The sequence below is a fragment of the Lemur catta genome, chromosome 3, assembly GCF_020740605.2.
Source record: "Lemur catta isolate mLemCat1 chromosome 3, mLemCat1.pri, whole genome shotgun sequence".
Classification (NCBI taxonomy): Eukaryota; Metazoa; Chordata; class Mammalia; order Primates; family Lemuridae; genus Lemur; species Lemur catta.
Genome location: NC_059130.1, coordinates 33,550,847 through 33,577,785, shown reverse-complemented (window position 1 = coordinate 33,577,785; position 26,939 = coordinate 33,550,847). Strand labels below are relative to the sequence as shown.

General features: G+C 39.7%; 1 protein-coding gene and 1 non-coding gene across 4 annotated transcripts; both read left to right on the top strand.

Moving 5' to 3' along the window:
- Positions 1-34: 34 nt before the first annotated feature.
- SLAMF6 (SLAM family member 6) lies at positions 35-25,912 on the top strand. 3 transcript variants are annotated; one of them, XM_045547100.1, is made up of 9 exons: positions 35-151; positions 2,812-2,959; positions 17,235-17,567; positions 20,359-20,622; positions 21,072-21,179; positions 21,511-21,549; positions 22,577-22,659; positions 24,232-24,306; positions 24,658-25,912. In XM_045547100.1, the coding sequence occupies exons 2-9, from the start codon at positions 2,941-2,943 to the stop codon at positions 24,703-24,705; spliced, it is 969 nt and encodes a 322-aa protein (XP_045403056.1). In that variant the 5' UTR covers positions 35-151; positions 2,812-2,940; the 3' UTR covers positions 24,706-25,912. The 3 variants fall into 3 exon arrangements, with proteins under 3 accessions (XP_045403056.1, XP_045403055.1, XP_045403057.1); XM_045547099.1 differs by lacking the exon at positions 2,812-2,959; XM_045547101.1 differs by lacking the exons at positions 2,812-2,959; positions 22,577-22,659.
- Positions 25,913-26,506: 594 nt separating this feature from the next.
- Positions 26,507-26,610, top strand: LOC123636205. Its single transcript, XR_006734408.1, has one exon. It is a non-coding gene; the product is annotated as a U6 spliceosomal RNA (small nuclear RNA).
- The last annotated feature ends 329 nt before the right edge of the window (positions 26,611-26,939 follow it).

Genomic DNA, 26,939 nt, shown 5'->3' with positions numbered 1-26,939 from the left:
GAAGTCTTAGTAAGTACTCAGTAAGTACTTTCAATTTATGACAGAATGGCAACGATGTTGACTGCCTCACATTCCCCAGCACCGGTCTCCACCGCTGAGAGCATGTTCTGGCTGTTCCAATCTCTCCTGCTTGTCTTCTGCCTTGGCCCAGGTAAATGTCAATGCAGATCTCGGTAGTCACTGAGTGACTCCCTGGTTTTGTGTGTCTTGCTCAATCTAAACAACCTATGCACAGCTGTCCGGCTCTCTGCCAAGGGATGGCGGGGCAAGTGGAGGCATTGGGGAGCCTCAGGGTAGTGCCTAGTAAACTACTACTTCCTCTTAACTTTGAATGCTAGAGCCTGAGAAGGTTCACAGTGAACAACTTCAATTGTGTCTGCATGTAAGAGCATTATTTGTTAGGGCATGGGAAATGAGCTTTTGTAAAACAAGACTGTTTGTGGTTTATGATCAGCATATTGTGGTATAAAGTGTGCTAAGATTAGGAAAATGATTCCTCGTACCAATTTAGCTACTTTCTTACCATGTAACCTCGGGGAGGTAACTTATGCTTCCTAAGCCTCACTATCCTCATCTAAAATGCTAAAAAACCTACTAAATTTCTGGGCCCAACCAAAAACACTAGAAATAGTCTTCTCATCTTTTGCTAACTGTGAAAAAAATAGGTCTCCAGCTCCCTGTTCCTTTGATGCAAATCAGAGCTAGCTAGTACAGCGATGCTTTCTGTATTACCATGAAAAAGAAATGAACTGACCAGCTAGCTTCTTGTTCCCTGCTGTCCATTACGTGGAGGACATGAAGGTTCGTATCATGTTTGGGGAACCACAGGTGGTCCACTAGGGCCACAGTATAGCATTCAGAGAGAGAGGGGACAGGAGACCAGACAGGAAAGCTAGCACTGACCTGGCCCAGGGTAGGTGATAAAAATAGCTAGGATTCATTGAGTGGTTATTCTGTTTCAAGAGCTGCACCAGGTGCTGTACATGCATCATAAGTCTCAAGGTAATTCTATGAATTTATACTATCATTATCTCCATTTTAAAATAAGAATTGTCTATGGCCATACCATCCTGAATGTGCCCAATCTCGTCTAAAATGAAGAACTGAAGTTAAGATAATTTAAATAACATCTCCAAATTCCATTCGCCAGCACGTGGCAAACTCTTGCAATAGTTCTGAGAAACAATGACAGCTGAACAAAAGGGGCAGCAACGCAAGAGAAGGAAGGGAGTGAAGCAAGCGATGCCATAGATGTAGAGCTAACTAGATTGATTCTCAGTGCAAACCAGAGAAAAGGGGACTCATTAAGCCAGTCAGTAAGTATTCACCAAGCACCTACTGGATGTCTGGCACTGTTCTAGTTTCTGGAGATACCTCATGAACAAAGCAGGCAAAAATTCCTGTTCTCGTGAAGTTAACATTTTAGCAAGGGAGGCAAACTATAAACGAGATAAATAAGTAAAATAGTATATTTTAAATGTATATGCTAAACATATATGATAAAGAAGAAGTGATAAGGAAGAAATAAATCAAGCAGGGAAAGAAGACATGAAATATGGTAAAGAGGGCAGTCAAATTTCAGATAGGCTAGCCAAAGAAGGGGACAAAATTGGGAGATGGAGAGCAGCCACTGAGAGGAAAGCGAGTTCAATTTTGGTTCTACTGATTTTAAGATGGCAGGGTGGTATCCAAGAGGAGATTTCCTGAAAGCAGCTGGAGATTTAAGACAAGGGCTGAGGCTGAAGACTTGACAGTTAACAACACAGAGGTAACAAATGAAGCTAAGGAGAAAAGTGGAAAGAGGACTGAACTTTGGGAAATATATATAAGATGCAGAAAGAAGGAGCATTCTTTGATTCAAGAAGGAACCAGGAGCAGAAACTCGAGACTTTGCCTCATTTTTACCTCCTTGCAAAATAAAACTAGCCTCTAGAATGAAATATTCTGAATGTCCTCGTGTTAAAACTTCTCTCCTTCTCCCCATTTCCATGGATGTTTCTTGGAATGACCCTATGAAATATACACTGTTCTAATCCCCACTTCACAGGAGAGGAAAGAAGGCACAAAACATTTAAGTAACTTGCTTAATAATGTCCCACAGTTGTGGAGGGAGGGGTGTAGAAAGAGAAACACACATGAATGTGTTTGCAGGTGGCAGATGCAAGTGTTCTGGGCCCCAGGAGGAGATCAGGGGCTGCTAGGATTGGAAACCAGGGAGCCTGGGCCAGGGTGCAAGCTCATAACCATTTCACTATGCTATTTAGCTTACATATGGTTACATATTCACACAAATGCATATATAACTACAAAATGTAAAGCTAGGGAGAAAATAAGCATGGTAAAGAAAAACAAGGGGATCTGCTTTGGACTGCGTGAGGAAGAAAGGACTTTGTGGAAAAGCAGCATGTCATCTGATATTAAAGGGGTGTGAAAAGTTAAACAGGAAGAGTCAAATGAAGAAGCATTTGAGGCAATGTGCAAAGGCCCTGATGCGGGGAAGACTTTGGAGTGATTTACGAAGGTAGAGAAGATCACTTTGGCAAAAGTGTAAGAAAATTAAATCTTGTACACAACCATGAAGGAAACAACTCACCAGCGGCCTACATCCTTTCAAGTGGGTTGGATACCATCCTGACTCCTTTTTGAAAATTGAGCTGAAAAGACAATGTTGAGGAAAAAATGTGATTTTCTCTAATTCAAGCCTTGGGTGGCAAAACTAACAGAACAAAACAATAGTTATAACTGAAGTCAAGCATCATGATGTCCTGGAGAAAATGAATCTCATTTGTTTCTTCATTTTATTCTTTCTAGATGGAAACTTGTCAAACTTTAATGTGCATGTAAATTGCTTGGGGATCTTATTAAAATGCTGATTCTGGGATGCAGACTAAGATTCTGCATTGCTAACAAGCTCCGCGGTGACAACTATGCTGCCTGTCCATGGACCACACTTTTAATAGTAAGGTTGCAAATTCCATCAGATGTCAGTCACACTGGGATTAGAGGAAGGAGAAATAGGAACTAATTCCTTGAGTGTGTTTGCAGGAAGCAGATATGAGAATTGTGAGGTCCAGGAGAGAATAGCGATTGGAAATATAGGTAAAGCCAATATATGTGGGCTGATTCTGAGGTTTTGAGTAAAAAAATGCAAGGTCCTTCTGCTAAGAGATTGTGATCTAAGGGGTCCCCTCCCGCTGAACAGCATTATCTGCTTTTTACCAGCCACCCACATCTTCAAATGTTTATCTGAAGCAGAGAGCTTCTTTACATTTTGTCATCTGCAAAGACACTCATATCTTTCCACCTCTCAGAAGCTGTGGTCTGTCCCCATTGTGATCTCCAGCCACCCATGCCTCTCAGTTTTTGGTCCCTCACCCCAGATCCAGCTTCAGTTGTTTCTCTATCCACATTCAGATTTTTTTTATTCAGGTGAAATTCATGTAACATAAAATAATAATTTTAAAGTATATAATTCAGTGACATTTAGTATTTTCACAATTTTGTGCAACCACCACCTCTATTATTCTAAAACATTTCCATCACCCCAAAACAAAACCCTGTACCCACCAGTCACTTCCTATTCTCCCCTCCCTCCAGCCCCTGGCAAACACCAATCTGCTTTCTATCACTCAGGGTTTACATATTCTGGATATTTCATATAAATGCAATCATACAATATATGAACTTTTGTGTCTGACTGCTTTCACTTAGCATAATGTTGTCAAGGTTTACCCACATCATATATCAATACTTCATTCTTTTTTATGAAAAAAGAATTCTTTGTGTGGCTGAATAATAATCCATTTTCTGTATTACTACATTTTAGTTATCCATTTATCTGTCAATGGACATTTGGGTTGTTTTCGCCTTTTGGCTCTTGTGAATAGGTGCTGCTATGAAGATTTGTGTACAAGTATTTGAGTACCTGTTTTCAATTCTTCTGGGTATATACCTAGGAATGGAATTGCTGAATCACATAATAATTTTATGCTTAACTTTTTGGGGAATTGCCAAACTGTTTTCCATAGTGGCTATAACATTTTGCGTTCCCACCAGCAATGGATAAAGGTTATAATTTCTCCACATCCTCATCAACACTGGTTATTTTTCTTTTTTAAAAAAATCATTATTTCTATCCTAGTAGGTATGAAGTGGTGTCTCATTGTGGTTTTGGTTTGCATCTTCCTAATGACGAATGATTTTGAGCATCTTTTCATGTGCTTATTGGTCATTTGTATATTGTCTTTGCAAAAATGTCTATTCAAGTCCTTTGCCCATTTTTAATTGGATTATTGGTCTTTTTATTGTTGAGTTGTTAGAGCTCTTTATAGATTCTTGATATTATACCCTTATCATATATAGGATTTGCAAATATTTTCTCCCATTCTGTAAGTTGTCTTTTCACTTTCTTAATGTTCTTTGATGCACAAAAGTTTTTAATTTTGATGAAGTATAATTTATCTACTTCTTTGTTGCTCATGCTTTTTGTGTCATATCTAAGAATCCATTGCCAAATCAAATATCATGAATATTGGCCAGATGTGTTGGCTCACACCTGTAATCCTAGCACTCTGGGAGGCTGAGATGGGAGGATCACTTGAGGTCAGGAGTTCGAGACCAATATCGTGAATATTTACTCATGTTTTCTTCTAAGAGGGTTATAGTTTTAGCTCTTATATTTAGAAGACAGATACATTTTGAGTTAATTTTTGCATATGATGAGAAGAGGAGTCCACCTTCATTCTTTTGTATGTGGATATCCAATTGTCTCAGCACCATTTGTTGAAGAGACTATTCTTTCACTATTGAATAGTCTTAGTGCACTTGTCAAAAATCACTTGGCCATAAATATATGGGTTTCTTGCTCAATTTAATTCCACATAGACATCTATCTATCCTTGTGCCAGTACCACACTGTTGTGATTACTATAGCTGTGTCAGTTTTGAAATTGGGAAGTGCAAGTCATACAATTTTGTTTTTCTTTTATAGTATTGTTTTGGCTATTTGGGGTTTCTTGCAATCACATATGAATTTGAGGATTGGTTTTTCCATTTATGAAAAAAGCTATTGAAATTTTGATAAGGATTGTGCTGAATCTCTAGAGTGTCTTGGATAGTATTGCCATATTAATATTAGGTCTTCCTATTCACGAATATGGGATGTCTTTCCATTTAGATATTCTTTAATCTCTGTGAGAAATTTTTTTAGTTTTCACTGTGTGAGCCTTGAACTTCCTTATTAAATTATCCCTGAGTATTTTATTCTTTTTGATACTACTGTAAATGAAATTTCTTTTCTAAATTTCTTTTTCAGATTGTTCATTGCCAGTGTGTAGGAATACAGCTTTGCTGAATTCATTTATTAGTTCTGATCATATTTTATAGATTCTTTAGAATTTTCTATCCATAAGGTCATGTCATCTGTAAATAAGAATAGTTTTATTTCTTTTTCATTTGAGATGCATTTTATTTTTTTTTCTTGCCTAATTGCTCTGGCTAGAACTTCTGGTACAATATTGAATACAAATGGTGAAAGTGGGCATTGTTGCCTTTTCCTGATTTTAGTTGAAATACTTTTAATCTTTCATCCTTGAGTAGAATGTTAGCTGTGGGTTTTCATAAATACATTTTGTCAGATTGAGGAAGGTCTGTTCTATTCCTAGATACTCAAGTGTTTTTATACGAAGAGGTGTTGGATTTTTTTCAAATGCCTTTTCTACATCAATTGAGATGGTCATGTGTCTTTTTTTCCTTCATTCTGTTAACATCATGTATTGCACTGATTGATTTTCATATGTTGAACCATTCTTGAATTTCAGAGATAAATTTTATTTGGTCATGCTGCATAATGCTCTTGTTATGCTGCTGAATTCAGTTTGTTAGTATTCTGCTACAGATTTTTGCATCAATATTCATAAAGGATATTAGTCTGTAGTTTTCTTTTTTCTGATATTTTTGGCTTTGGTATCAGGGTAACGCTGACCTAATGCTCTATAAAATTTAATGCTGACCTAATAAAATGAGGTAGAAAATGTTTTTCTCTTCTATTTTTGGGAAGAATTTGAGAATGATTGGCGTTAATTATTCTTTAAATAATTAGTAGAATTCACCAGTGAAGCCTTCTGTCTTTGTCAGGAACTTTTTGATTACTGATTCAATATCCTTTCTTTTTACAGGTCCTCTTAGATTTTCTCTCTCTTCTTGAGTCAGTCTTAATAGTTTGTCTAAGAATTTGTTTATTTCATCAAGGTTATCCAATCTGTTGGCAAAAAGTTATTCTTAGTGTTCTCTTATAATCTTTTTTATTATTATTTCTGTAAGGTCTGTAGTAATGTCCCCACTTTCATTTAATTTTAGTAATTTGAGTCTTCTTTCTTCTTTCCCTAGCCAGTCTAGCTAAGTTTGCCAATTTTGTTGATATTTTCAAAGAACCAACTTTTGGTTTCATTGATTTCTTTCTGTTTTTTTATTCTCTATTTAATTTATCTCTACTCTAATCTTTATTATTTTCTTCACTGTTATATTTGGGTTTAGCTTGCTCTTTTTTTCATTAAAGTATAAAGTTAAGTTATTGATTTGACATCTTCCTTCTTTTTAAATGTATGTATTTATGGCTACAGGTATCCCTCTTAGCACCGCTTTTGCTTCATCCCGTAAGTTTTCATACATTTTGTTTTTGTTTTCACTTGTCTCAGGTAGATTTTAATTCCCTTTGTGATTTCTTCTTTGACCCATTGGTTATTTAATTTCCACATATTTGTGAATTTTCCAATTTTTCTTCTGTTCATGATTCCAGTTTCATTCCATTATGGTCAGAGAAAATTCTATAAATTTACATCTTTTAAAATTTATTGATACTCATTTTGTGGCCTAACATATGATCTTTCCTGGAGAACAGTCCATGTGCATTTGAGGAAAATGTGCATTCTGCTGTGTTTAGATGAAGTGTTCTGTGTACATCCATTAGGTCTAGTTGGTTTATATTGTTTTTCAAGTCTTCTATTTCCTTATTGATCTTCTGTCTAGCTGTTCTGACCATTATTGAAGGTATTGAATTCTCCAACTATTATTGTAGGACTATTTCTCCCTTGAATTATGTTAATGTTTGTTTCATATATTTAGGGCTGTTATTTGGTGTGTATGTGTTTATAATTGTTATAACTTCTTGCTGGGTTGACCCCTTTATCAATGTACAATGTCCTTTTTCTGTCTCTAGTAATAGTTTTTGACTTAAAGTCAATTTTTTGATATTAGTATAGCTACCACAACTCTCTTTTGGTTACTATTTGCATGAAATATCTTTTTCATATTTTTACATCCAATTTATTCATGCCTTTGAATCTAAAGTGAGTCTCTGTAGATAGCAAGTAGTTGAATTATGCTTTTAAGGTCCATTCTGCCTATTTCTACATTTTAATTGAAGAGTTTGATTCATTTATACTTAAAGTAATTACTGATATGTAAGGACTTATTTCTTGCATTTTGCTATTAATATTTGTTTTCTAGATGTCTTACATTTTTTCCATCAATTCCTCCATTACTCTGTTCTTTTATGTATAATTGATATTTTTTAGTTTTGATTCCTTTCTCATTTCCTTTTCTGTATACTTTTTTAGTTAACATATTAGTTGTTATCCTGGGGGTTGCAATTAACCTCTTCAACTTATAACAAGTTGTTTTTAATTCACACCACCTTAGCTCCAAAAACATGTCAACATTGTGTTCCCATATAGTTCCATTCTGCTCCCTTTATGTTGTCACAAATTACGTCTTTGTACATGTGTGCTCATTAGCATAAATTTATAATCATTGCTTTATTCATTTGTCTTTTAAATCATATCAGAAAAGGAATTGCAAAGCAAAAATACAAGAATATTGGCTTTTGTATTAATCTAAATGGTTATCTTTACCTTTGTTCTTTATTTCTTTTTTTTTTTATTTCAGCTCTTCATGGGGGTACAAAAGCTCAGATTATAGACATTGTCCACATCCCGCCCATCCACCTGAGTCAGAGCCTCAAGCGTGTCCATTCTCCAGACAGTGCACCTGGCACTCACCATGTAGTCATACCTCCATCCCCTTTCCCCACCCCTCACCTCCCCAAGTCAGCACCTTCAAGCATGACCATTCCCCAGACGGTGCACAACGCACTCATCATGTAGGCATACACCCATCCCCTCCCCCCACCCCCCATCTCAGTCTAATATCCAATTGGTATCCTTCCCCGATGTACATTTAGGTGATGATCAGGGAAACCAATTTTCTGGTGAGTACATGTGATGCTTGTTTTTCCATTCTTTGGATACTTCACTTAATATAATGGGTTCCAACTCTCTCCAGGAGAACCAAAGAGATGTCGTATCACCGTTATTTCTTATAGCTGAGTAATAATACTCCATGGTATACATATACCACAGTTTACTAATCCATTCGTGGATTGATGGGCATTTGGGTTGTTTCCACATCTTTGTGATTGTGAATTGTGCTGCTATAAACATTCAGGTACAGGTGTCTTTGTTATAGAATGACTTTTGCTCTTCTGGGTATATGCCCAATAATGGGATTGCTGGATCGAATGGTAGGTCTAGTTGAATCTGTTTAAGGTATCTCCATAATGCTTTCCACAGGGGTTGCACTAGTTTGCAGTCCCACCAGCAGTGTATGAGTGTTCCTGTCTCTCCGCAACCACACCAACATGTGTTGTTTGGGGATTTTTTGATAAAGGCCATTCTCACCGGAGTTAAGTGGTATCTCATTGTGGTTTTGATTTGCATTTCCCTGATGATTAGGGATGTTGAGCATTTTTTCATATGTTTGTTAGCCATTCTTATATCTTCTTTTGAAAAATTTCTATTCATGTCATTTGCCCACTTTTTGATAGGGTTGTTTGATTTTTTCTTGCTGATTTTCCTGAGTTCTAAATAGATTCTTGTTATCAGTCTTTTATCTGATGTGTAGTATGCGAAAATTTTTTCCCGTTCTGTAGGCTGTCTGTTTATTTTCGTGACTGTTTCTTTGGCTATGCAGAAGCTTTTTAATTTAATCAAATCCCATTCATTTATTTTTGTTGTTGCTGTGATTGCCTTAGGGGTTTTCTTCATAAATTCTTTGCCTAGACCAATGTCTGTAAGAGTCTTTCCTATATTTTCTTCTAGAATTCTAATCGTTTCCCATTTAAGGTTTAAATCTGTTATCCACTGTGATTTGATTTTTGTGAGAGGTGAAATCTGTGGGTCCTGTTTCAGTCTTCTACATGTGGCTATCCAGTTTTCCCAGGACCATTTGTTGAATAGGGATTCTTGTCCCCAGAGTATGTTTTTGTCTGTTTTGTCAAAGATTAGATGGCTATATGAGGATGGTTTTATATTTGGATTTTCTGTTCTGTTCCACTGGTCTGTGTCCCTGCACTTGTGCCAATACCAGGCAGTTTTAAGAACCACAGCCTTGTAGTATAGTTTGAAGTCTGGCAAATTAATACCTCCCATTTTGTTTTTATTGCTTAAAATTGCTTTTGCTATATGGGGTCTTCTCTGATTCCATACAAAGTGTATAATTATTTTTTCTAAATCTGTGAAAAATGATGTTGGTAATTTAATAGGAATTGCATTGAATCTATAGATTACTTTGGGTAGTATAGACATTTTAACAATGTTGATTCTTCCAATCCACGAGCATGGTATGGTTTTCCACCTATTTACATGTTCTGCAATTTCCTTCGTTAGTGTTTCATAGTTCTCTCTATAGAGGTCCTTTACCTCTCTAGTTAAATATATTCCTAGATATTTTATTTTCTTTGTTGCTATTTTGAAGGGTATTGAGTCCTTAATTTGATTCTCTGATTGAATGTTATTGGCATATATGAATGGCTCTGATTTGTGTGTATTGATTTTGTAACCTGAGACTTTACTGAATTCATTAATTAATTCCAGGAGTCTCTTGGTTGAGTCCTTGGGGTTTTCCAGATATAACATCATATCATCAGCGAAGAGTGAGAGTTTGATCTCTTCTGTCCCTATTTGGACACCCTTGATTCTGCTCTCTTGTCTGATAGCTCTCGCAAGGACTTCCAATACTATGTTGAAAAGTAATGGGGACAGTGGGCAGCCTTGTCTGGTTCCAGTTCTGAGTGGGAATGCTTTCAATTTTGTTCTTTATTTCTTGATAGGGCTTTGAGTTACTGTCTAGTGTGCTTTCATTTTATCCTGGAAGATTTCCTTTAGCATTTCTTACAGTACAGGTCTACTAGCAATAAAATCCATCTGCCTTTGTTCATCTTGGAATATCTTAATTTCACCTTCATTTTTGAAGGATGTTTTTGTCAGATGTAGAATTTTTACTTGATGAATTCTTTTTTCTTTAAGCGCCTTAAATATGTCATTCCACTGCCTTCTGGCATCCATAATTTCTTCTGAGAAGTTGGCTGTTAATTTTATTGAACATCACTTGAACATGTTAAGTAGCTTTCTCCTGCTGCATTTGAGATTCTCTTTGTTTTTGTCTGTCAGTGGTTTGATTATAATTTGTCTTGTGGATATCTTTGTGATTATTCTTCTTGGTGTTCATTGACTTTCTTGGATGTATAAATTCATATCTTTTATCAAATTTGGGAAGTTTGGGGCCATTATTTTCTTCAAGTATCATTTCTGCCCTTTTCTCTCTTTCCTCTTCTTCTTGCACTCTCATTATGTTATTTGGTATGTTTGATGGTATCCCACAGGTCTCTTAGGTTCTGTATATTTTTCTTCACTCTTTTCTTTCTGCTCCTCAGACTGGATAATTTCAATTGACCTAGGTTCAAATTAGCTAGCTCTTCCTTCTGCCTGCTCACATTTGTTGTTGAAATCATCTAGTAAAATTTTCATTTCAGTTATTGCACTTTTTCAGGTACAAAATTTCTATTTGTTTCCTTGTTATAGTATCTATCTTTTTTTATATATTCTCACTTTGTTCGTATGTCTTTTTCCTGATTTCCCTTAGTTTGTTGTCCATAATTTCCTTTAGCTTTTTGAGCATATTTAAGAAGTTTGATTTATAGTCTTTATTTAGTAAATCCAATACCTATGCTTCTTCTGGGACAATTTCTGTTAATTTCTCCTGTGAATGGGTCATACTTTCTTTTTTCTTCACATGCTTTGTAATCTTTTGTTGAAAACTAGATGTTTTGAATATTATAACTCTGGAATCAGAATTTTCCCCCTCCTCAGTATTTGTTGTAGTTGCTTGCTATGGGTTGTAGTTTTTGTTTGCTTAGTGACTTTTCAAAACTATTTTTGTAAAGATTGTATTATTTGTTACATGTGGTCTCCGAGGTCTCTTTTTCTTTAGCTTACGGTCAGCTAGTGTTTTGAAGATCAGGAGCAAAAAAAGAAAATTCTTGTCCCTGTCTTTGCAGATTGGCTCAGTGTTGGGGCATTCCTTTAATGCCTTAGATGGGCTATTTATCACTCTGCCTTAGCCTTGACTTTCTGCTTGCACTGAGCATAAATATCAGCCATCAGTAAAATCTTAGGGTCTTCTCAGAACTTTTCTAAGCATATGGCATGCCCTGGGCATGCATGTGGCTTTCTAAATTCCCTATTATAAGTAGGCACTTTTCAATGCCTTATTCTCCAAAGAATCTCTCTCCTCAGCTCTTCCTTCCAGGCTTTTAGCATGTCTATTGTTTGCCGCACTTTAATGTTTTGCCCCAGGTGGCAGTGGGTTATTTATTTGTCTTTCATTGTTTATGAGGAATGTCCTCTGCATAGCTACTTTTCCACCTGATAGTGCTCAGTTAGGTGCCTTCCATTGGTTCTTTAGGGAGCACCCAGATAGGTCAAAAAAACAAACACTATTCTTTCCAAACAAGGTCAGCTCTGTGTCCCCTGGAACCAGAGACCATGGTTTCATGCTGGGAATGCAGACTACTGTCTTCAAGACTGCCACCAAACTGGGGAGGAGAGATTGGGGGAAGGACAAGCACTCCTACTATTCCACTACTATTCTGCAAAGTTCTCCTACTATTTTTTAATTGTATATATTTAAGGTGTGCAACATGACATTTTTATATACATAGTGAAATAAATACTGTAGTCAAGCAAATTAACATATCCATTATCTTGCATAGTTACCCTTTTCTTTTTGTAGGTGTGGTAAGAGCACCTAAAATCTACTCTTAGCAAATTTCCAGTATAAAATATAATATTATAGTTATATTCTTCATGTTATACATTGGATCTCTAGACTTATTCATCCTGTATATCTGCAACTTTGTACCCTGTGACCTACATCTCCCCATTTCTTCCTCTCACCCTCCCTCTACCCCTGATAACCATTGTTTTATTCTCTGTTTCTATATATTTGGCTCTTTTTAACTCCTACCATTTTTGAGTTGCCTCTTTTCTTGATTCATCATTTGTTTGGTAACCTTTGACTAGTTTCCAGAGTTCTGACAAAGATGATTCTGATAGTGTCTGTCCATTGTGTGTGGGAAGGTGCCTGTGTACATGTGCATGCATATGTGTTTGTTGCTGTGGAGGATGGACCCTTGAAGCTACTAATTGTGCCATTTTCATTGATGTCACCAACCCTCAGATTTTTGGATAGCAATTTCAACAAAGTAACCACTATCCCCTTGAAACCTCTTATCCCTTTGATGCCATATCTCTCCACACCCATGCCCAATGCTGGTATTGAGTAATTCCCAGTACCTTCTGTCCCTGTTACTGGGCTACATGGGCTAGCAACATTGGAGATAGTCAAAAACCTGTACAAACTCCACAAATGATGCCTGTCAACCAACTATGGCCAAGTCCACCTCATTGCTTCCACACTAGTTTATTGATCACTTGTCAGTTTCCTAACAAATTCCTCACAGTGACTTTTACTTGTCTCATCCATGTTCCTTCAGGCCTTATCAGATCTACTTCTCTTAGAACAACTTTGAGGCCAACTTAAGTGAAATATCTCAACTTCTCCCCCTTTAGTCTCTAAATCTCTTGAGATCATTAAATGCATTCTTTTTGGTAATGAAAGAAGAGGAGAACCACCTCTATCCAAGACTAACTCCTCTACTTGTGCTCCTGAGTCGCACCCTGGCTTCCTTCTCAGAAATGTCACTCTTTATTTTGAATACCCCCTTTCACCATATCTTTAGTCTCTCCTTCTCCACCAGCTATTTTCCTCTGCTCCAAAACTACTCAAAACTCTATTACCCTAAAGAGTAACTTCCCCTTATTCTACCTTCTTCTCAAGATCCTGCCCTATGTTTCACCTACCTTCTCTATTAAATCTTTTGAGATATCAGCCCCTACCCTCTGTCATACTGAACTTGTCTCGCACTGAGCTAAAACAGCTCACTATATCCCTCTTTACTATACATAGGCTTAAGCCAGCTCCCCAGCCTAGAAACCTCAAAGTTTCTTCTGACTTTTCTCTCTTTTTCAGAATCAACGTAGTCCTACTTCTCATCTCTCCTTTCTAAAACACTGCTTTCTTTATACCATCCCACTTCTCAAAAATACTCCATATTTCTTAAGACTTTCCAGGTAACCCTTCAAAACTTTCTGTATTCTAATTGCATTCTACTTAGCATTCATTGAGTTCCCTAGGCCAGGTTCTGGGGAAATAAAGAGCTGACTAAGACATTATTCATATTTCCAGAAACTCATCATCCAACAGATGAAACATGTAAACAAATGTACCCCAAATTTCTGGCCTGATATCCTTACCAGAGGATGGGCAAGACCTCAGCACCACCTCCTCGCTCTAAGTGGTGCCCAGTGATGTATGAGAGTCCCCAAGGGATGCTTCTCATGGGCCACCAAGGTATCTTTCCAATTCTTCATCTCCTTTTCTAATTCTAGTTGTCCACTTGGGGAATGGACTCTTGGAGCTACTTGGATGCCCTGCCTATCCCCAAGAACATCAATATCCATGCCAAAGGTGCTGACCCAGGATGCTCCCCAAAAAAGCACCAGTGCTGATTCCAGGCAGAACAGAGAAAATGACCTGCTTGTGCCCTCTCAGCCACACCACATCACCTGGTCCCCAAAGCAGCTCTACTTGTGTCCAAAGTCTCACAGAGGGTCTTTTGAACATTTTTGGAGCATCTGACCTTTACCATCCCTGAATATATTGGCACAAATCTAGTTTTATTTTTGGACCTGCAGGGAACTACTCCTACTACTTCATCCAACCTGCATTCCTTCTCCCTTTGCTCCACCAAAAATTCCTTTCTCCTCCTGCTGTACCAATTCAAAACCCCATAAATATAAGCAGAGGCAAACATATTTTAGCTCATCCTTGAAGGATAAATAGGACCTTACCATGTAGAAAAGGTGTGGCATGGGGTTTTAAGCAGAGGGAACAGCAGTGCAAAGAAAGCAGGGCATTCTTGGAAGAATTACAAATAATTGAGCAATAGAGAATTCCAAGTTTTTATTCAAAACCCTGGCACAATGTCATGTCCTGTGAAGTGTTCCCTGACAGCCCACAACTGTCCCCAGTCCATCATTGTCATGATTTGTGCTCCCATAGAACACATACTTCTATCAATTCAACATTTATTGAGCTAGAAATTGTGCTAAGTTCTAGAAATACAGAAAAAATAAGCAGAATCCCTGCCATCAAGATTACAGAAAAGAAAGGAAAACAATCTTGTATTATAACAAAGAGAAAGAAGTATGTGCTATTGCGTGCACAGGATGAGGGCCATGCAGAAGTGAGCCCCACCTGAGTCAGTGCCCAACCCACGACACCCTAACTAACTACTCATTAATCTGCCAGATAGACGGTGGACCCAGAGGACTGACAATGTCTTATTCATATTTGTATTCCATTTCCACCCCAGAAACTGGAAAAGTGAATAAAGGGGGTCTAAATGTTATGATTTCTAAGGTTTTATTCATTTATATTCACATAACTGAACAAATGGTAAAAATGAATGACTTGTTAAATAAACTAATAATTGCAATCTATAAAAGCAAGAAACCTTAGAGGAGTGTGCTAGGCAAGGGAAGAACAGTTCCTGATGAGTCCTTGGGCCACTGAGTAAGTCCAGATTCCTTACTAAGAGGAATTGAGCCTTAACGCTCTGGACAAAGAACCTCCAAGAGAGGGGATGGATAGAAATGTGTCCATTCACTTAACAAATAATCACTGGAGGCCTACTATGTGCCAGGCACTGTTCAAGAATATTCTCAATGGTAAACAAGACAGACAAAAATCCTTGTTTTCATGGAGCTTACATTCTAGTGGAGAGGAGAGAGAATAAACAAAACAAATACGTAAATTATTAAGTATGCTAGATGTTAAGTACCACAGAGAAAAATAAATCCAAAATCAGCTAGATGTTAAGTACCACAGAGAAAAATAAATCCAAAATCAGCTGGATGTGCAAGGGTGGGTGGGGCGTGGCAGTGAGGAAAGAGTGGTTAGTGGTCACACTTCTCCAAAGTCTCTCTGAGAGGGACCATTTACATTAAAGACCTTATGGGGGCAAAAGAGTGAGCCCTATGGATACCTGGAGAAAGTGCATTCCAGGCAGAGAGAACTGCAAGTGCAAAAGCCTTGGCTTGTTCTAGAAATAGCCAGGCGGGTGGGAGCAAAATGAACAAGGGGGAGAGGTATAGGAACTAGGTCAAAGAGAGAGAAATGGCCAGATCATTTTGATAGTTATAGGCCATTGTAATGATTTTGTTTGTTTTGCTTTTGTTACTGTTTTAACTTTCTTTGTCGAAATACAAAGAGAAAAACTGTACGAATCCTAAGTGTCAGATCAAAGAATTATCCTAAAATGAATAAATCTGTGTAGCCAAATACAGATCAAGAAAGAGAACATCATCAGCACCCCAGAATCCCTCCTTCACAGCTCTCCTATGCTCTCCCCAGCTCCTCCTCAAAGGCAACCATTCTCCTGACTTCTAACAGCATAGATTTATTTTACCTGTTTTTTAACTTTAAATAAGTGGAATCATACCATTGTAGGTGTTTTGTTTTGTTTTGTTTTGTTTTTGTATCTGGGGTTTTTTTGCTCAAGATTTTTCTTGTGACATTCACCCATGTGATTGCAAGAGGGAAAGGGGGTCTAGATGACAAATGACAGCATGTTCATGTGCTGATGGGAAAGACGTAGTGCAGGGGAGGAGTTGATGATGGCAATGTCCATGTGCCTGGAACCCATATGACAATCCAGGAAAGAGAGAGGAAGTGGAAGCTCACCCAGGAGCTGAGTATCAGGATCTCAAGAGACGTTTGCTCCCCTACTCAGCTCCTCTCCTGAGAAATAAGAGATCCTGAGAAAGCTGAGGCCATGGTTATGGTTATTGATTCATCGGCCCACTCAAACATTTCCACAGACCCCACTCTGTGTCAGACACAGTGCTGAGTGGTAAATGTAAGCACAATTAAGGCATCATCAAACAGGTAAACAGAGGAGTACAGAACAGTGTGATAAATGCTAAGAATTTGGGAAAGGATGCTAAGGGAGCACCTTCTTTAAGTATCATTGTGACCATTTCAGTTTTTTTGCTCAAACATTGATGGCTCTGAGAGAGGCTCACAAGAATGTGGCCATTATATGTTACTTTGACATTATATTTACTATTTGTATATTTATCAGTTTTATTTCCTCAACTACTATGCTATAATCTTTTTGAGAGTAGAAAAGATATTTTCTGGTATCATGAAAAGAGCACAAAGTAGTGAGAAGATCTGGGTTTGAATCTTGACTCTGCTATTCGTTAGCTGAATAACCCTGGGAAAATTAGTTAACCTTTCTGTTTCTCAGCTTCTTTATTTATAAACAGAGATAACGACATCCATCCTCCCTGCCTTTCAGAATTGTCAGCATCAATGAAATCATGTATAAGAAGAACTTTATACGCCACAAATCCCTGACATTAGTCCCTGTTATTAGTCTTCTAAATTGCACGCGCCTACTATGTTAGACACACAGTAGGTAATCAGTAAACATCAGGCTTTGATTATACTTCATCAGCAACGACTTGCAGTTTTTGGAGTCTGTAGTTTCCTGTCCCCCGCAAGCCTAATGCCCTAAGAATTCAGAGGCTGGGGTCACAGAGTATGGTCATGACCCAGGAGGGACCAGCCAGTATGGGAGAGTGGACTGAGGCAGGACCATCTGAACTAACTCTGCACTAACCAAGAGTACCAGACATTTTGGGGGGGGTGGAGCCGGCCAGGGGGTGTGGTTCCAGGGATAGTTTTAAAGCTTTTTCCTTCTGTGTTTACAGGGCATGTAGTTTCACGAAACAGCTCAACTCCATTGACAGTGAATGGAGTTCTAGGGGAGTCGGTAACTCTTGCCTTGAAGTTTCCTGAAGGAAAGAAGGTCGATTCCATCACCTGGCTTTGCAGTGGAACTTCTATTGCCTTCATAAAGCCAGATGAAGCCAAAAGTCCAACCATCCATGTGACCAATCCAAAATGGGGAAAGCGACTGAGCTTCACCTCGTCCTACTCCTTGCATCTCAGCAACCTGACGATGACAGACACAGGATCTTACAGTGGCCAGATGACCACAGGGACCTCTATAACACTTTCCAGCTATACTCTGAGGGTCTTCGGTGAGTCTAAATGTGGGGTGTAACCATCAAGTTAGTTTCACTGATCATCACCTAAGAGCACATTCAGGAATAACATTAATCGGGTGTTGGGCAGATGTAAGGGGGAGGAGATGGGTGCATACATACATAATGAGTGTGATGCGCACCGTCTAGGGGATGGACACGTTTAAAGCTCTGGCTGGGGAGGGGGTGCCGGCAAGGGCAATATACGTAACCTAAACTTTTGTACCCCCACAATACGCTGAAATAATAATAATAAAAATACAAATAAATAAATGTGGGGTGTAATTATGTATGGACTAAAAAACAATAATGCATTTCAATCCTATGTGACTGCACGTGCGCACGGAAGCCTAGTGGTAAAGAGTATAGCATTTGGAGTCAGAATGCAGTCCAGCAGTGAAGCAACCCTATGACATGGCACAGCCAGTTAGGGACAGAGCTGAGAATAGAATCTAAGTCTTGTGACTCCCAGCCCAAAATCACCTCACTCCCCCTCACCCAATAAAACAGTTCTTTTCAACTAGAAATGTAGCAAAAGTAATGGAAGTGAACTATTCATGATACGGCTACCATGTGTATGATACACATCTGCCATGTAATCCTCACAAAAGCTCCATGAGACAGGCACAATCCATACCCTTAAGGCATAGCCTCAGTCACGGTAACTTGCCTACAGTCGCAGAGGTGATAAGTGCCAGCACCTCCCACAGAACCACCCTGTCATGGTACCTCCCTTTACACAAATGCTAGTCTGACCCAATAAAGTGGTCTGTGTACAGGACAGTAGTCTACCTAGAAAGTTCTCTGTAAAGATGAGCTGATAAAGAGAAATGTCTTTCCTGTCAGGGTTATTTAATGTCTAACAATATTTTCCCTCAGACAGCTCATGTTGATTACTAGTCAAAACTCTGCCTCCCCAGGATTAAAGAATGAAAATGTCCACAACATAAAATTATGGAAACTATGATGAGATAGTTTCTGAATCAATATCAGAAAAAAAAATCTTTCTGGCAATCAATGATATTCAGAGATGCCATGAATGGCTTTAGGATAATCACTTAGCAGCAATGTCATACGGGACATTCAAGCATTAAATTGGAAATCAGATGACACAACATCAAAGGCCACTGAGATTCTACAATTTTTATCTGCTAGAGAGTCCATAGTATCTAAAATTCACTCAGAGTCCTTTGGGTTAAGACATGGTACCCCCAAAAATCACTGTTAAACTAAAATGTCTCCACAAATAGACTACATGTTAACCTTTAGTATCCCCTGAGGATTTGATAGGTTTACCATGTTAGATTAGTCAAAGTCATGTCCTTGAAAGAACAGCACACGGAACAGGTAAATGTAATGGGAAAGAGAGGATGTCTGGAAAAGTTCTGTACAAGAGATTCCAACAAAAATGGGCAAAATCACCCTGGGGCAGTGTATTCATTTCCTGAGGCTGCTGAAACAAAATGCCACAAACTAAGTGGCTTAAAACAACGGAAATTTATTCTATCACAGTTCTGACCAGAAATCCAAAATCCAGGTGTGGGCCAGGGCCTAGGGGACAATCTGTTCTTTGCTGCTTCTAGATTCCAGTTGCTGTCAGCATTCCTTGGTGGTCCTTGGCTTGTGGTTGCATCATTCCAGGTTCTGCCTTCATGGTCACATCACCTCCTCCTCTTCTCTGTGTTTTCTCCTCTTCTGTCTGTCTCGAATATTCCTTTGCTTTTCTCTTATAAGAACACTTTTTTGTCATTGGATTTAGCACCCACTCAGATGATCCTGGATGATCTCCTCATCTAACTTGATTCCATCTGCAAAGACCCCTTTTTCCAAATAAAGTAATATTCAGATTCTGGGAATTAGGACATGGACATATCTTTTGTGGGGTCATCAATCAACCCACTACAGGTAGGATCACTCTGGGTGACCAGTGAACATCAGGGCAGTGCTAGGACACTGAGAGAAGAAAGAAATGTGCAGTGGAAATCCTGGGAATAGACCCCATGCCAGGCTCCATCACATTAACTGAGACAATGTTCTTCCGACACTATTGAGAAGACCAAGCATGACTTCTCCTGCAACGGCCACACTCATGAGGTTCAATGTCAATCTCTTTTGGGGGCTTTTTGGAGTACCCCTTCTTCAAAGGCACATACACAGATGTGTAAGCTATACCAACTAGTTTTACAATAGTGCAAAGGAATTTCAAGTTATGAACTATATAGGGTTTTTTAAAAAAAATATTGACCAATCTCTCAGTATATGCCAGGATAGGAATGGCAAAGATTTTATTTTATGGACCAGTACCAATTAATTGGGAGCGACTGCCTAGCGTTCAGTGTTAAGATGTTGAAGCCATATTAAGTTTATTCATAGAGTCTTTGGAGTCACAGACAATGTACAAGGCACTGTTGTAGGCACTTGGAATATATCAGTAAGCAAAACAAAGAGCCCTGCCCTCACAGAGCCGACATTCTAGATGGGAAGTGAGGCAGTTGATAAACAATACCCATAATAATAAACAAATGATACATAGTATGTAAGGAAGCCATGAGTGCTTCTCTCCCCTCCCACTTCTCCAAGGGCCACCCTGTCCCATACTGATGTCTCTCATCATTCGGCTGTCCCAGACCTTGCTACCATTAACTGGGCATTAGAAGCAGAGTCACTTACAGAGTATGTGGGCCATAACACAGCAAAAGTGGAACACAAAACATCGAGGTGAAGGAGTTTTTCACAGGGAACTGAGCCAGGCCTTTTGTCCTTAATCGGTCTTTTTTTCTCCACACAGAAAAATTGAGGAACATACACATTACCAGCCACAGTGTACTATCTGGGAATAGGACCTGCGAGATCCGCCTGACCTGCTCTGTGGAGAATCCAAATGGCAATGTCTCATTCAGGTGGCAGGCCTCAGGAAACATACTTCTAAGTGAACCAAACCTCACTATCTCCTGGGACCCCCAAAATTCCAGTGAACAAAACTACACCTGCGTAGCTCAGAACCCCGTTGGCAATTTATCCTCCTCTGTCTCTGCCCAGAACCTCTGCAAAGGTAACAGTCTGCCCCAGGTCTCTCTGAGAGCCCTGAGCAGCTGTGGGGGATAGCATGTCCTCGCATCCTATGTGATTCCCAGTACAGCGGCCTGGTGGGAGGCAGCCGCTTCTGGGAGGGGACAGATGCCCTCGGGAGCTCTGTGCCTCTCATGGCTCCCAAAGATCTCCTTTCTCCTTCCGTCCTTCCCCCGCTCCTCCCCCAGCCCACTCAGAGCCCACGAGCAAAGGCTTCAGGAAGGCAGGGTTACTTTCTCCCCCTGACTCCACTGGCCCCCACCCTGCCCTGCTTGCCACATGGGACTCCCACTCCCTGAAAGCCTGCCTGCCCAGAGCCCCAGAGCCTCTGGGTGTAGACAAACCCACACAGCTCCCATAGGCTCCAAGAAGAGACTCTAGGAAGGCCTCACTCAATGTGTCTCAAGTGCTACTTCTTTTTTCTCTTTTCAGGTGTTAAGAAAAATCCACACCCAGATATCATATGGCTTATGATTGTGGCTCCAGGGATATGCATAGTCTTCATTGTGCTGTTTTTATATGTTTGGAGAAAAAAAAGAGGCAGGTTTTCTTTCTTGCATCTTGTCTGTTCTCCAAGGTTCCAGGGATTTAGAGTCTGGGACCTCTGATTCCCAAGGATCTCTTGTGGAGCACAGGTGAAGGGAGGAAAGATGCAAACCCTGGCTCAGCTGGTCCACTGGGATGACCCGTGGGGTGTGACTACACACCTGCCAATATCCTGATGGAGATGTCCTACTGGCAACCTCAGGGCTGCCTGTCCTTCTTTTGGAGTCCCTCCTGCCACATTCTCTAGAGAGACACCCATGGGTGGGGGCCGGAAGGCTTCTCTCACTGCAGTCACACATTTTGGTGTTCTGATTTTATCTTTCAGGTTCCCATTATTTGTCTCCATGGCAAGGCCAGGGTCCGGGTGAGCATCCAGATTTTTAACTCCCAGTCATGGAGCAGACAGGAAGACCCAAATGGAAGAGGAAGGGGGATGGCAAAGGGCTGGATACTGAGAGAGGACAGAGCCAGATGTCAGTACCCAGACAGACCACATGGTGTGAGGGGAGCTGACCTGTAACCGTGGGACCCATACAGTCCCTCACAAGCATGCAAACTGGTCACTCACGGTTTCTCATGATGAGATCAGGGTCACTGCCTATCCTGCTGATGAATAAACTAAGTGCCAGTGAAAGGGATCATCCACTGCCACCCAGCAAGTACAGGGCACACATAGGACTAGAGCAGCAAAGGCACAAAACCAAACAGCCTGGCTGCATCACTACTGTTAGGCAGGGTGTGGGCAATGGATAGGCACAGTTGAAAGTGATGGTGTGATATAGAGTCCCAAACACAGCCTCTGGACTCAGATTGGCTTTGAGTCTTATTTCATGGATGAGTGATGCATGACATCACTTGTACAGGAAGAGGCATGAGGCTCAAGTCAGAAGACATGCAGTCAAGTTCCTGTTTCATCACTTCCTGTGTGACTTTGCACAAGTCAATTGAACTTTCTGGGCCTCCAGTTCCTCATCTCTAAAATAATTAAATCCAACTTAAGGACCTCTGAAAAGTTTAGTAACATCCCATGTGTGAGATAATTGGCTCCATTCTGTTCACCAGTGAGGGATCTCTAGCTCTTCTGTAGGCAGTGGTATTTGGTCCCAGGAGCGTCCTGACCCACATGTGAAGGCGCAGGGAGACTCTGAAGCTTTAGGGTCCTTCAAGAGCACCCCCAACCCCAAGACATGAGGTCAGAAATACACCACATGACTGAGAAGGTTCTGGTCAACCCAGACCTCCAAAGACTCAAAAATGAATGAACCCTATGGAAGGTTGATGCTTCGAACAACTGCCTATTTGGGGACAGAAAATGCTCTGAAGGAGGCAAGGTCCTGGGAGAGCAGTCCCAGAGTTCTTCTGCCACTGACCGTGCCTTCCTGTGTTAACAGCAGAGTCCACAAGGAACACAGAGAATGTTTCAGTCTCTCCAGCCAGCAGCACTGTGTATGCTTCAGTCACTCATCCCAACAGGGTGAGTCTCTCAGCTTCATACTCCATCACTGTCAGTTTTACAGTCATTATTCATAAATTGTAGCCACCATGGTCTGACTGATCAAATGATCGACAGCACTGAGTGGGGGAGAAGGCAGCCACAGAGGCTGCAAAGCTATGTGCAAGACCATTCTAGTGTCTGCCGGCTGGTTTGCTGCTCTTGTGCGAGGGGATGTTTATTGACACCCTGCTTTACACTGTTCTTAACTGCTTGATGCATCAGTAAGTCTCTTCAGCTTAATTAAAAGCTGCCCAGAAGTGCAAATTATGTCTTCCTCTGTATCCTAGCAGGACACTCAGTAAAGACTTGCTAAATGGATCAGAGTTCCATTAAGTTTGAAAGTTTCCTAAGGAGATAGCTATATGGCAGGGGGCTGGCTCCTCACTCTGGATATAGGGGTGTAGGGTGTTAGAGGACCTCAGAAGTAGTCTCTCAAGAGGGGAAGGGGGCAAGAATTTGCAACTCCTCCACAGTAGCAGCCACTAAACCATGAGAAGCCCTCACTCCTCCCCTCCCCCCTAGCAACATAACAGGATGGCCTTGGTCATGCATCAGCAACTCCCCACTACCCCTAAATAAACCACCTGCAGGTGGCAGGTTTCTAAATAATACTATACATGCTGGGAGGCCAGTTTTCATGTCTTCTGGAAAGTAAGCCAAGAAAACTGGCATTTTCCAAATGATGGAAGCAATGATCCAGCTACAAATCTTGGATTCCCTAAGTAAATCTCCCCTTACATAGCCTCTCACAGGTATTTGTGAAGTATGCTCCTTGAAATTCCTCTTGAATTTGCTGAAACAAATTCAAATTCAAATAAAGGTTGAATCACTCTCCAACAAACCAAGAAACTAATCTTAGGCAAATTTGTTAGCTTTGTCTTTAACAAAAATTATTGTACTTTGGAGAGTTTCTGAGGTCTTGATAATTCTTTAAATATTCCTTAATTAATTTAAAGTGTCAAAAAAATTGAGCAGGTTCTTTAAGGGGCATGGGGATTTCTGCTGCTATTACTGTTCTGTGTATTCCAGGCAGAGCCATGCTTAAGACCACATGTTTCTATTCTACCAGTTCTCCATGTTTGAGGAGACCCCAGTGACATAGTGACCAGGCAGTTAGAATTATAGTGAAAAAATGAAGTAGGCAAAATGGTAGCTCTAGTTATAGCTAGTAAAAATCTGAGACAAAAGATATGATAGCCATTTGGTATATAAGTTTTTCTTTAAGATGAAGGAAGGAAAGTAGAGTTGGATGCAGGACAAGAACAATTCCTTCCCTTTGTACAACAAGGCTGCCTTTCTGTTTCTCTCTGATCCTTGATCCCAATGGTTTGCTGGAGTATTGCTCTTCTATTTGGGGTTCAAGAAGTGCCACTAAACCTTCACAAGTCTGAGAGCTGGTGGTGCCTGGTCTCCTGCTAAATGTGCCATGTCCTTCCTTGCAAAGAACTTTGACATATTCTCTCTTTCATCATACTACCTTTCCTAGCAATATATCTATATATTAATCTCTTTGTCTCTGTGTGAACCAAATGGGTATGACTCTTTTTACAGGAAACAGAAATCCCAACACCTATGAAAAACAATGATTCTGTCACAATTTACTCCACAGTTAATCATTCCAAAGAGGTAAGTCCATGATTGCCCTATGTTCTTACATTCTTACCTTTCTCTTCAGACTTATGATTTTGCGAATAAAGCAGAAGTAAAAGGGTCATTTCACAGATGCACAAATAAGAGCAGGATACAGAAAGTTTCAGGACATCACCAAAACATATTCAAGAAGTTGTCTTGTATTAGTGTCACCATGCAAAACTAAGTTTTCAACCTACTTGTTTTTTTAATTTAATCCTGCCTTATCTTATCAATGTTCTTACTCACTGCCTGTTGGTGGTCTTCAGTCCTCTTTCTGTAGCCAAGATGGGTGGGTTGATGTTCTGGTCCCTATTTACCTACTTAATCTTCCTCTTTTACCCATAGAATAAACCCACTTCTCCCAGGGCAACTGCCCTTGACAACGTTATGTAAGTTGCTGAAAGGTCTCAAAGGAATTCGGGAATGATATATCTTCTCCTGATCCCATGGAGAGGACAAAGAGCAGGAAGCTTGAGTTTGTGCCTGGCAACAGAATCTGAATATCTAGGATATCACCTCCAGTCCTTCAGACTTGAACCTGCTTGCCTAGGTCATATACCTAAGGATAACATCATTTCCAGCACGCGATCCAAATATTTTCCAGTTCACTCTGGACCAAAACATGCTTCAGATATCACAACTGAGTATTGACTTTCTCTTTGGTAACTGAGCAAATGGAATTATGGTTGACAGAGAGATTATGGATTTCGGATTTTTGGATTTGGTATGCTCAATTTGTACAACGTTTACTAGACATATCACCTGGGACATATTACCTAATCTCTTGGAGCTTTTGTCTCCTAGACTGGAAAAGTGGGAGGATGGTAATACATTAGCTCCGTTGCTCAAGCCAAGAATCTAAGTCATCCTTGACTCCAGCTTCTCTATCACCAGGCCCTTTGGACTCTACCTCAAAAATATATCCTGGACCTATCTATCCACTTCTCTCCAACTCCTTGACCACCATCCTTTATTCAGCCATCACCACCTGGAACCTGGAACCTATAACAACCTTGGAACTGCTCTCCCCAGTTTTGCTCTTGGCCCCTTTCAATCAATTCTCCACAAGATAGTCAGAGTAATGTTTTTAATAGAAAGCAGATCTTTGACTTGCCAGCTAAAGCCCTGCAGACTTCCCATTGCACTCAGAATGAAATCCAGTCTGCATGACCCTGGATAGTCTGACCAATCTCCAGCCTCAACTAGCATCACTTTCCCCACACCCTCTCTATTTAGCCTGCTTGATCGTCTTTCAGCTCCTCTGTTAGAGGAAAAGGTTCTCTATATTAAAGTCATTTACATCTGCCTGAAGGCCCTTCCTCTGCCTCCTGGGTTCCTCTTTATTCTTTATTCATAGCTTAAATATGTAACCTCTTAAGGGAGACTTTCCCAGACTTCTCTACCTAAAATGGATCCTCTTATTATTCTGTCACATCTTCCATGTCATTTATCATTAAATGACATTAAATATTTATTTTTATTTTTTAATGTCTATTTCTCCCACTATTTAGAAATGATGACTGTTTTGTTTATCATTGTAACCCTAGCACCTAGCATAATATCTAGCATGTTGCAAATGTTCAATAAATATTTTTTAATAAATAAATAAATGTGTAATGGGTTTTGTGAAAATGAAATAAGACAATATACCTGAAGCTCTTAGCAGTTTCTAGCACATAAAAGAGCTCAATAAATGCCAGTCATCATTGTTGGTATTATTACTAATGTAATTAATATAAGTTAATAATTTATTATTATTAAATTACATTCTCCTGAACTCACAGAATCTTCTTACAAACCCTCAGCACAATAAAATATCTGACAAAGACTAGCTCTCAAGACCTCACGATTCAAAGGGAAGGGGTGGGGGAGTTGGAGCAGGAAAAGAGGAGTGGAGTGGGGAAGAACTGAAATAATGACTGCAAACAATACAAAAGGAAAACAAAATTCACCAAAGTTAAATTAATCTCAAATCCTGGCCATTAATTACATTTTCAGTCAGTGGAATGGGACAAGACAGAGAAAGCTTAATTAGGAAGAAGGAAGTGATTCCAAAGAATAGAGTCATGGAGGCTTCAAAGAAAAGAGAAAGAAGAGAATTACTGTCATATCCATATGGCCTAAAGCTTAGGGAAATCTTGCCAGGCAGGTAAAAGAGTACCTTCCTTATCAAGGGGATCAAGAATAAAAAGCTGCGCTCACTTCAGCAGCACATATACTAAAAATTGGAACAATACAGAGATTACCATGCCCCTGCATGAGGATGACATGCAAATTCGTGAAGCATTCCATAACAAAATAAATAAATAAATAAAAAGATTACTTTTTTTGAAACCTTGAAAGATGTCCAAGGTCCTTCAGAGGGAGAGAAGAAATAATCTGTGAAGTCAAGGCAGGTAGAGAAATACTTTCAACACCTAGGGTGTCCAAAATCAGCAAGAAAATTAGGGGATATGTCATGGAAGAGATGGCTGATCCATCTAGAGCAGGAAATCTACCAGAATCTACTGAGTCTGGGTTGCACTGGGGAGGATCACAGCTAAAACAAAAACTAGACACACGTGTACAGATATCTATGAGGAAAGTAAAAAAAGAGCTTACAAGCAAAACTAAACTTATATTTCACT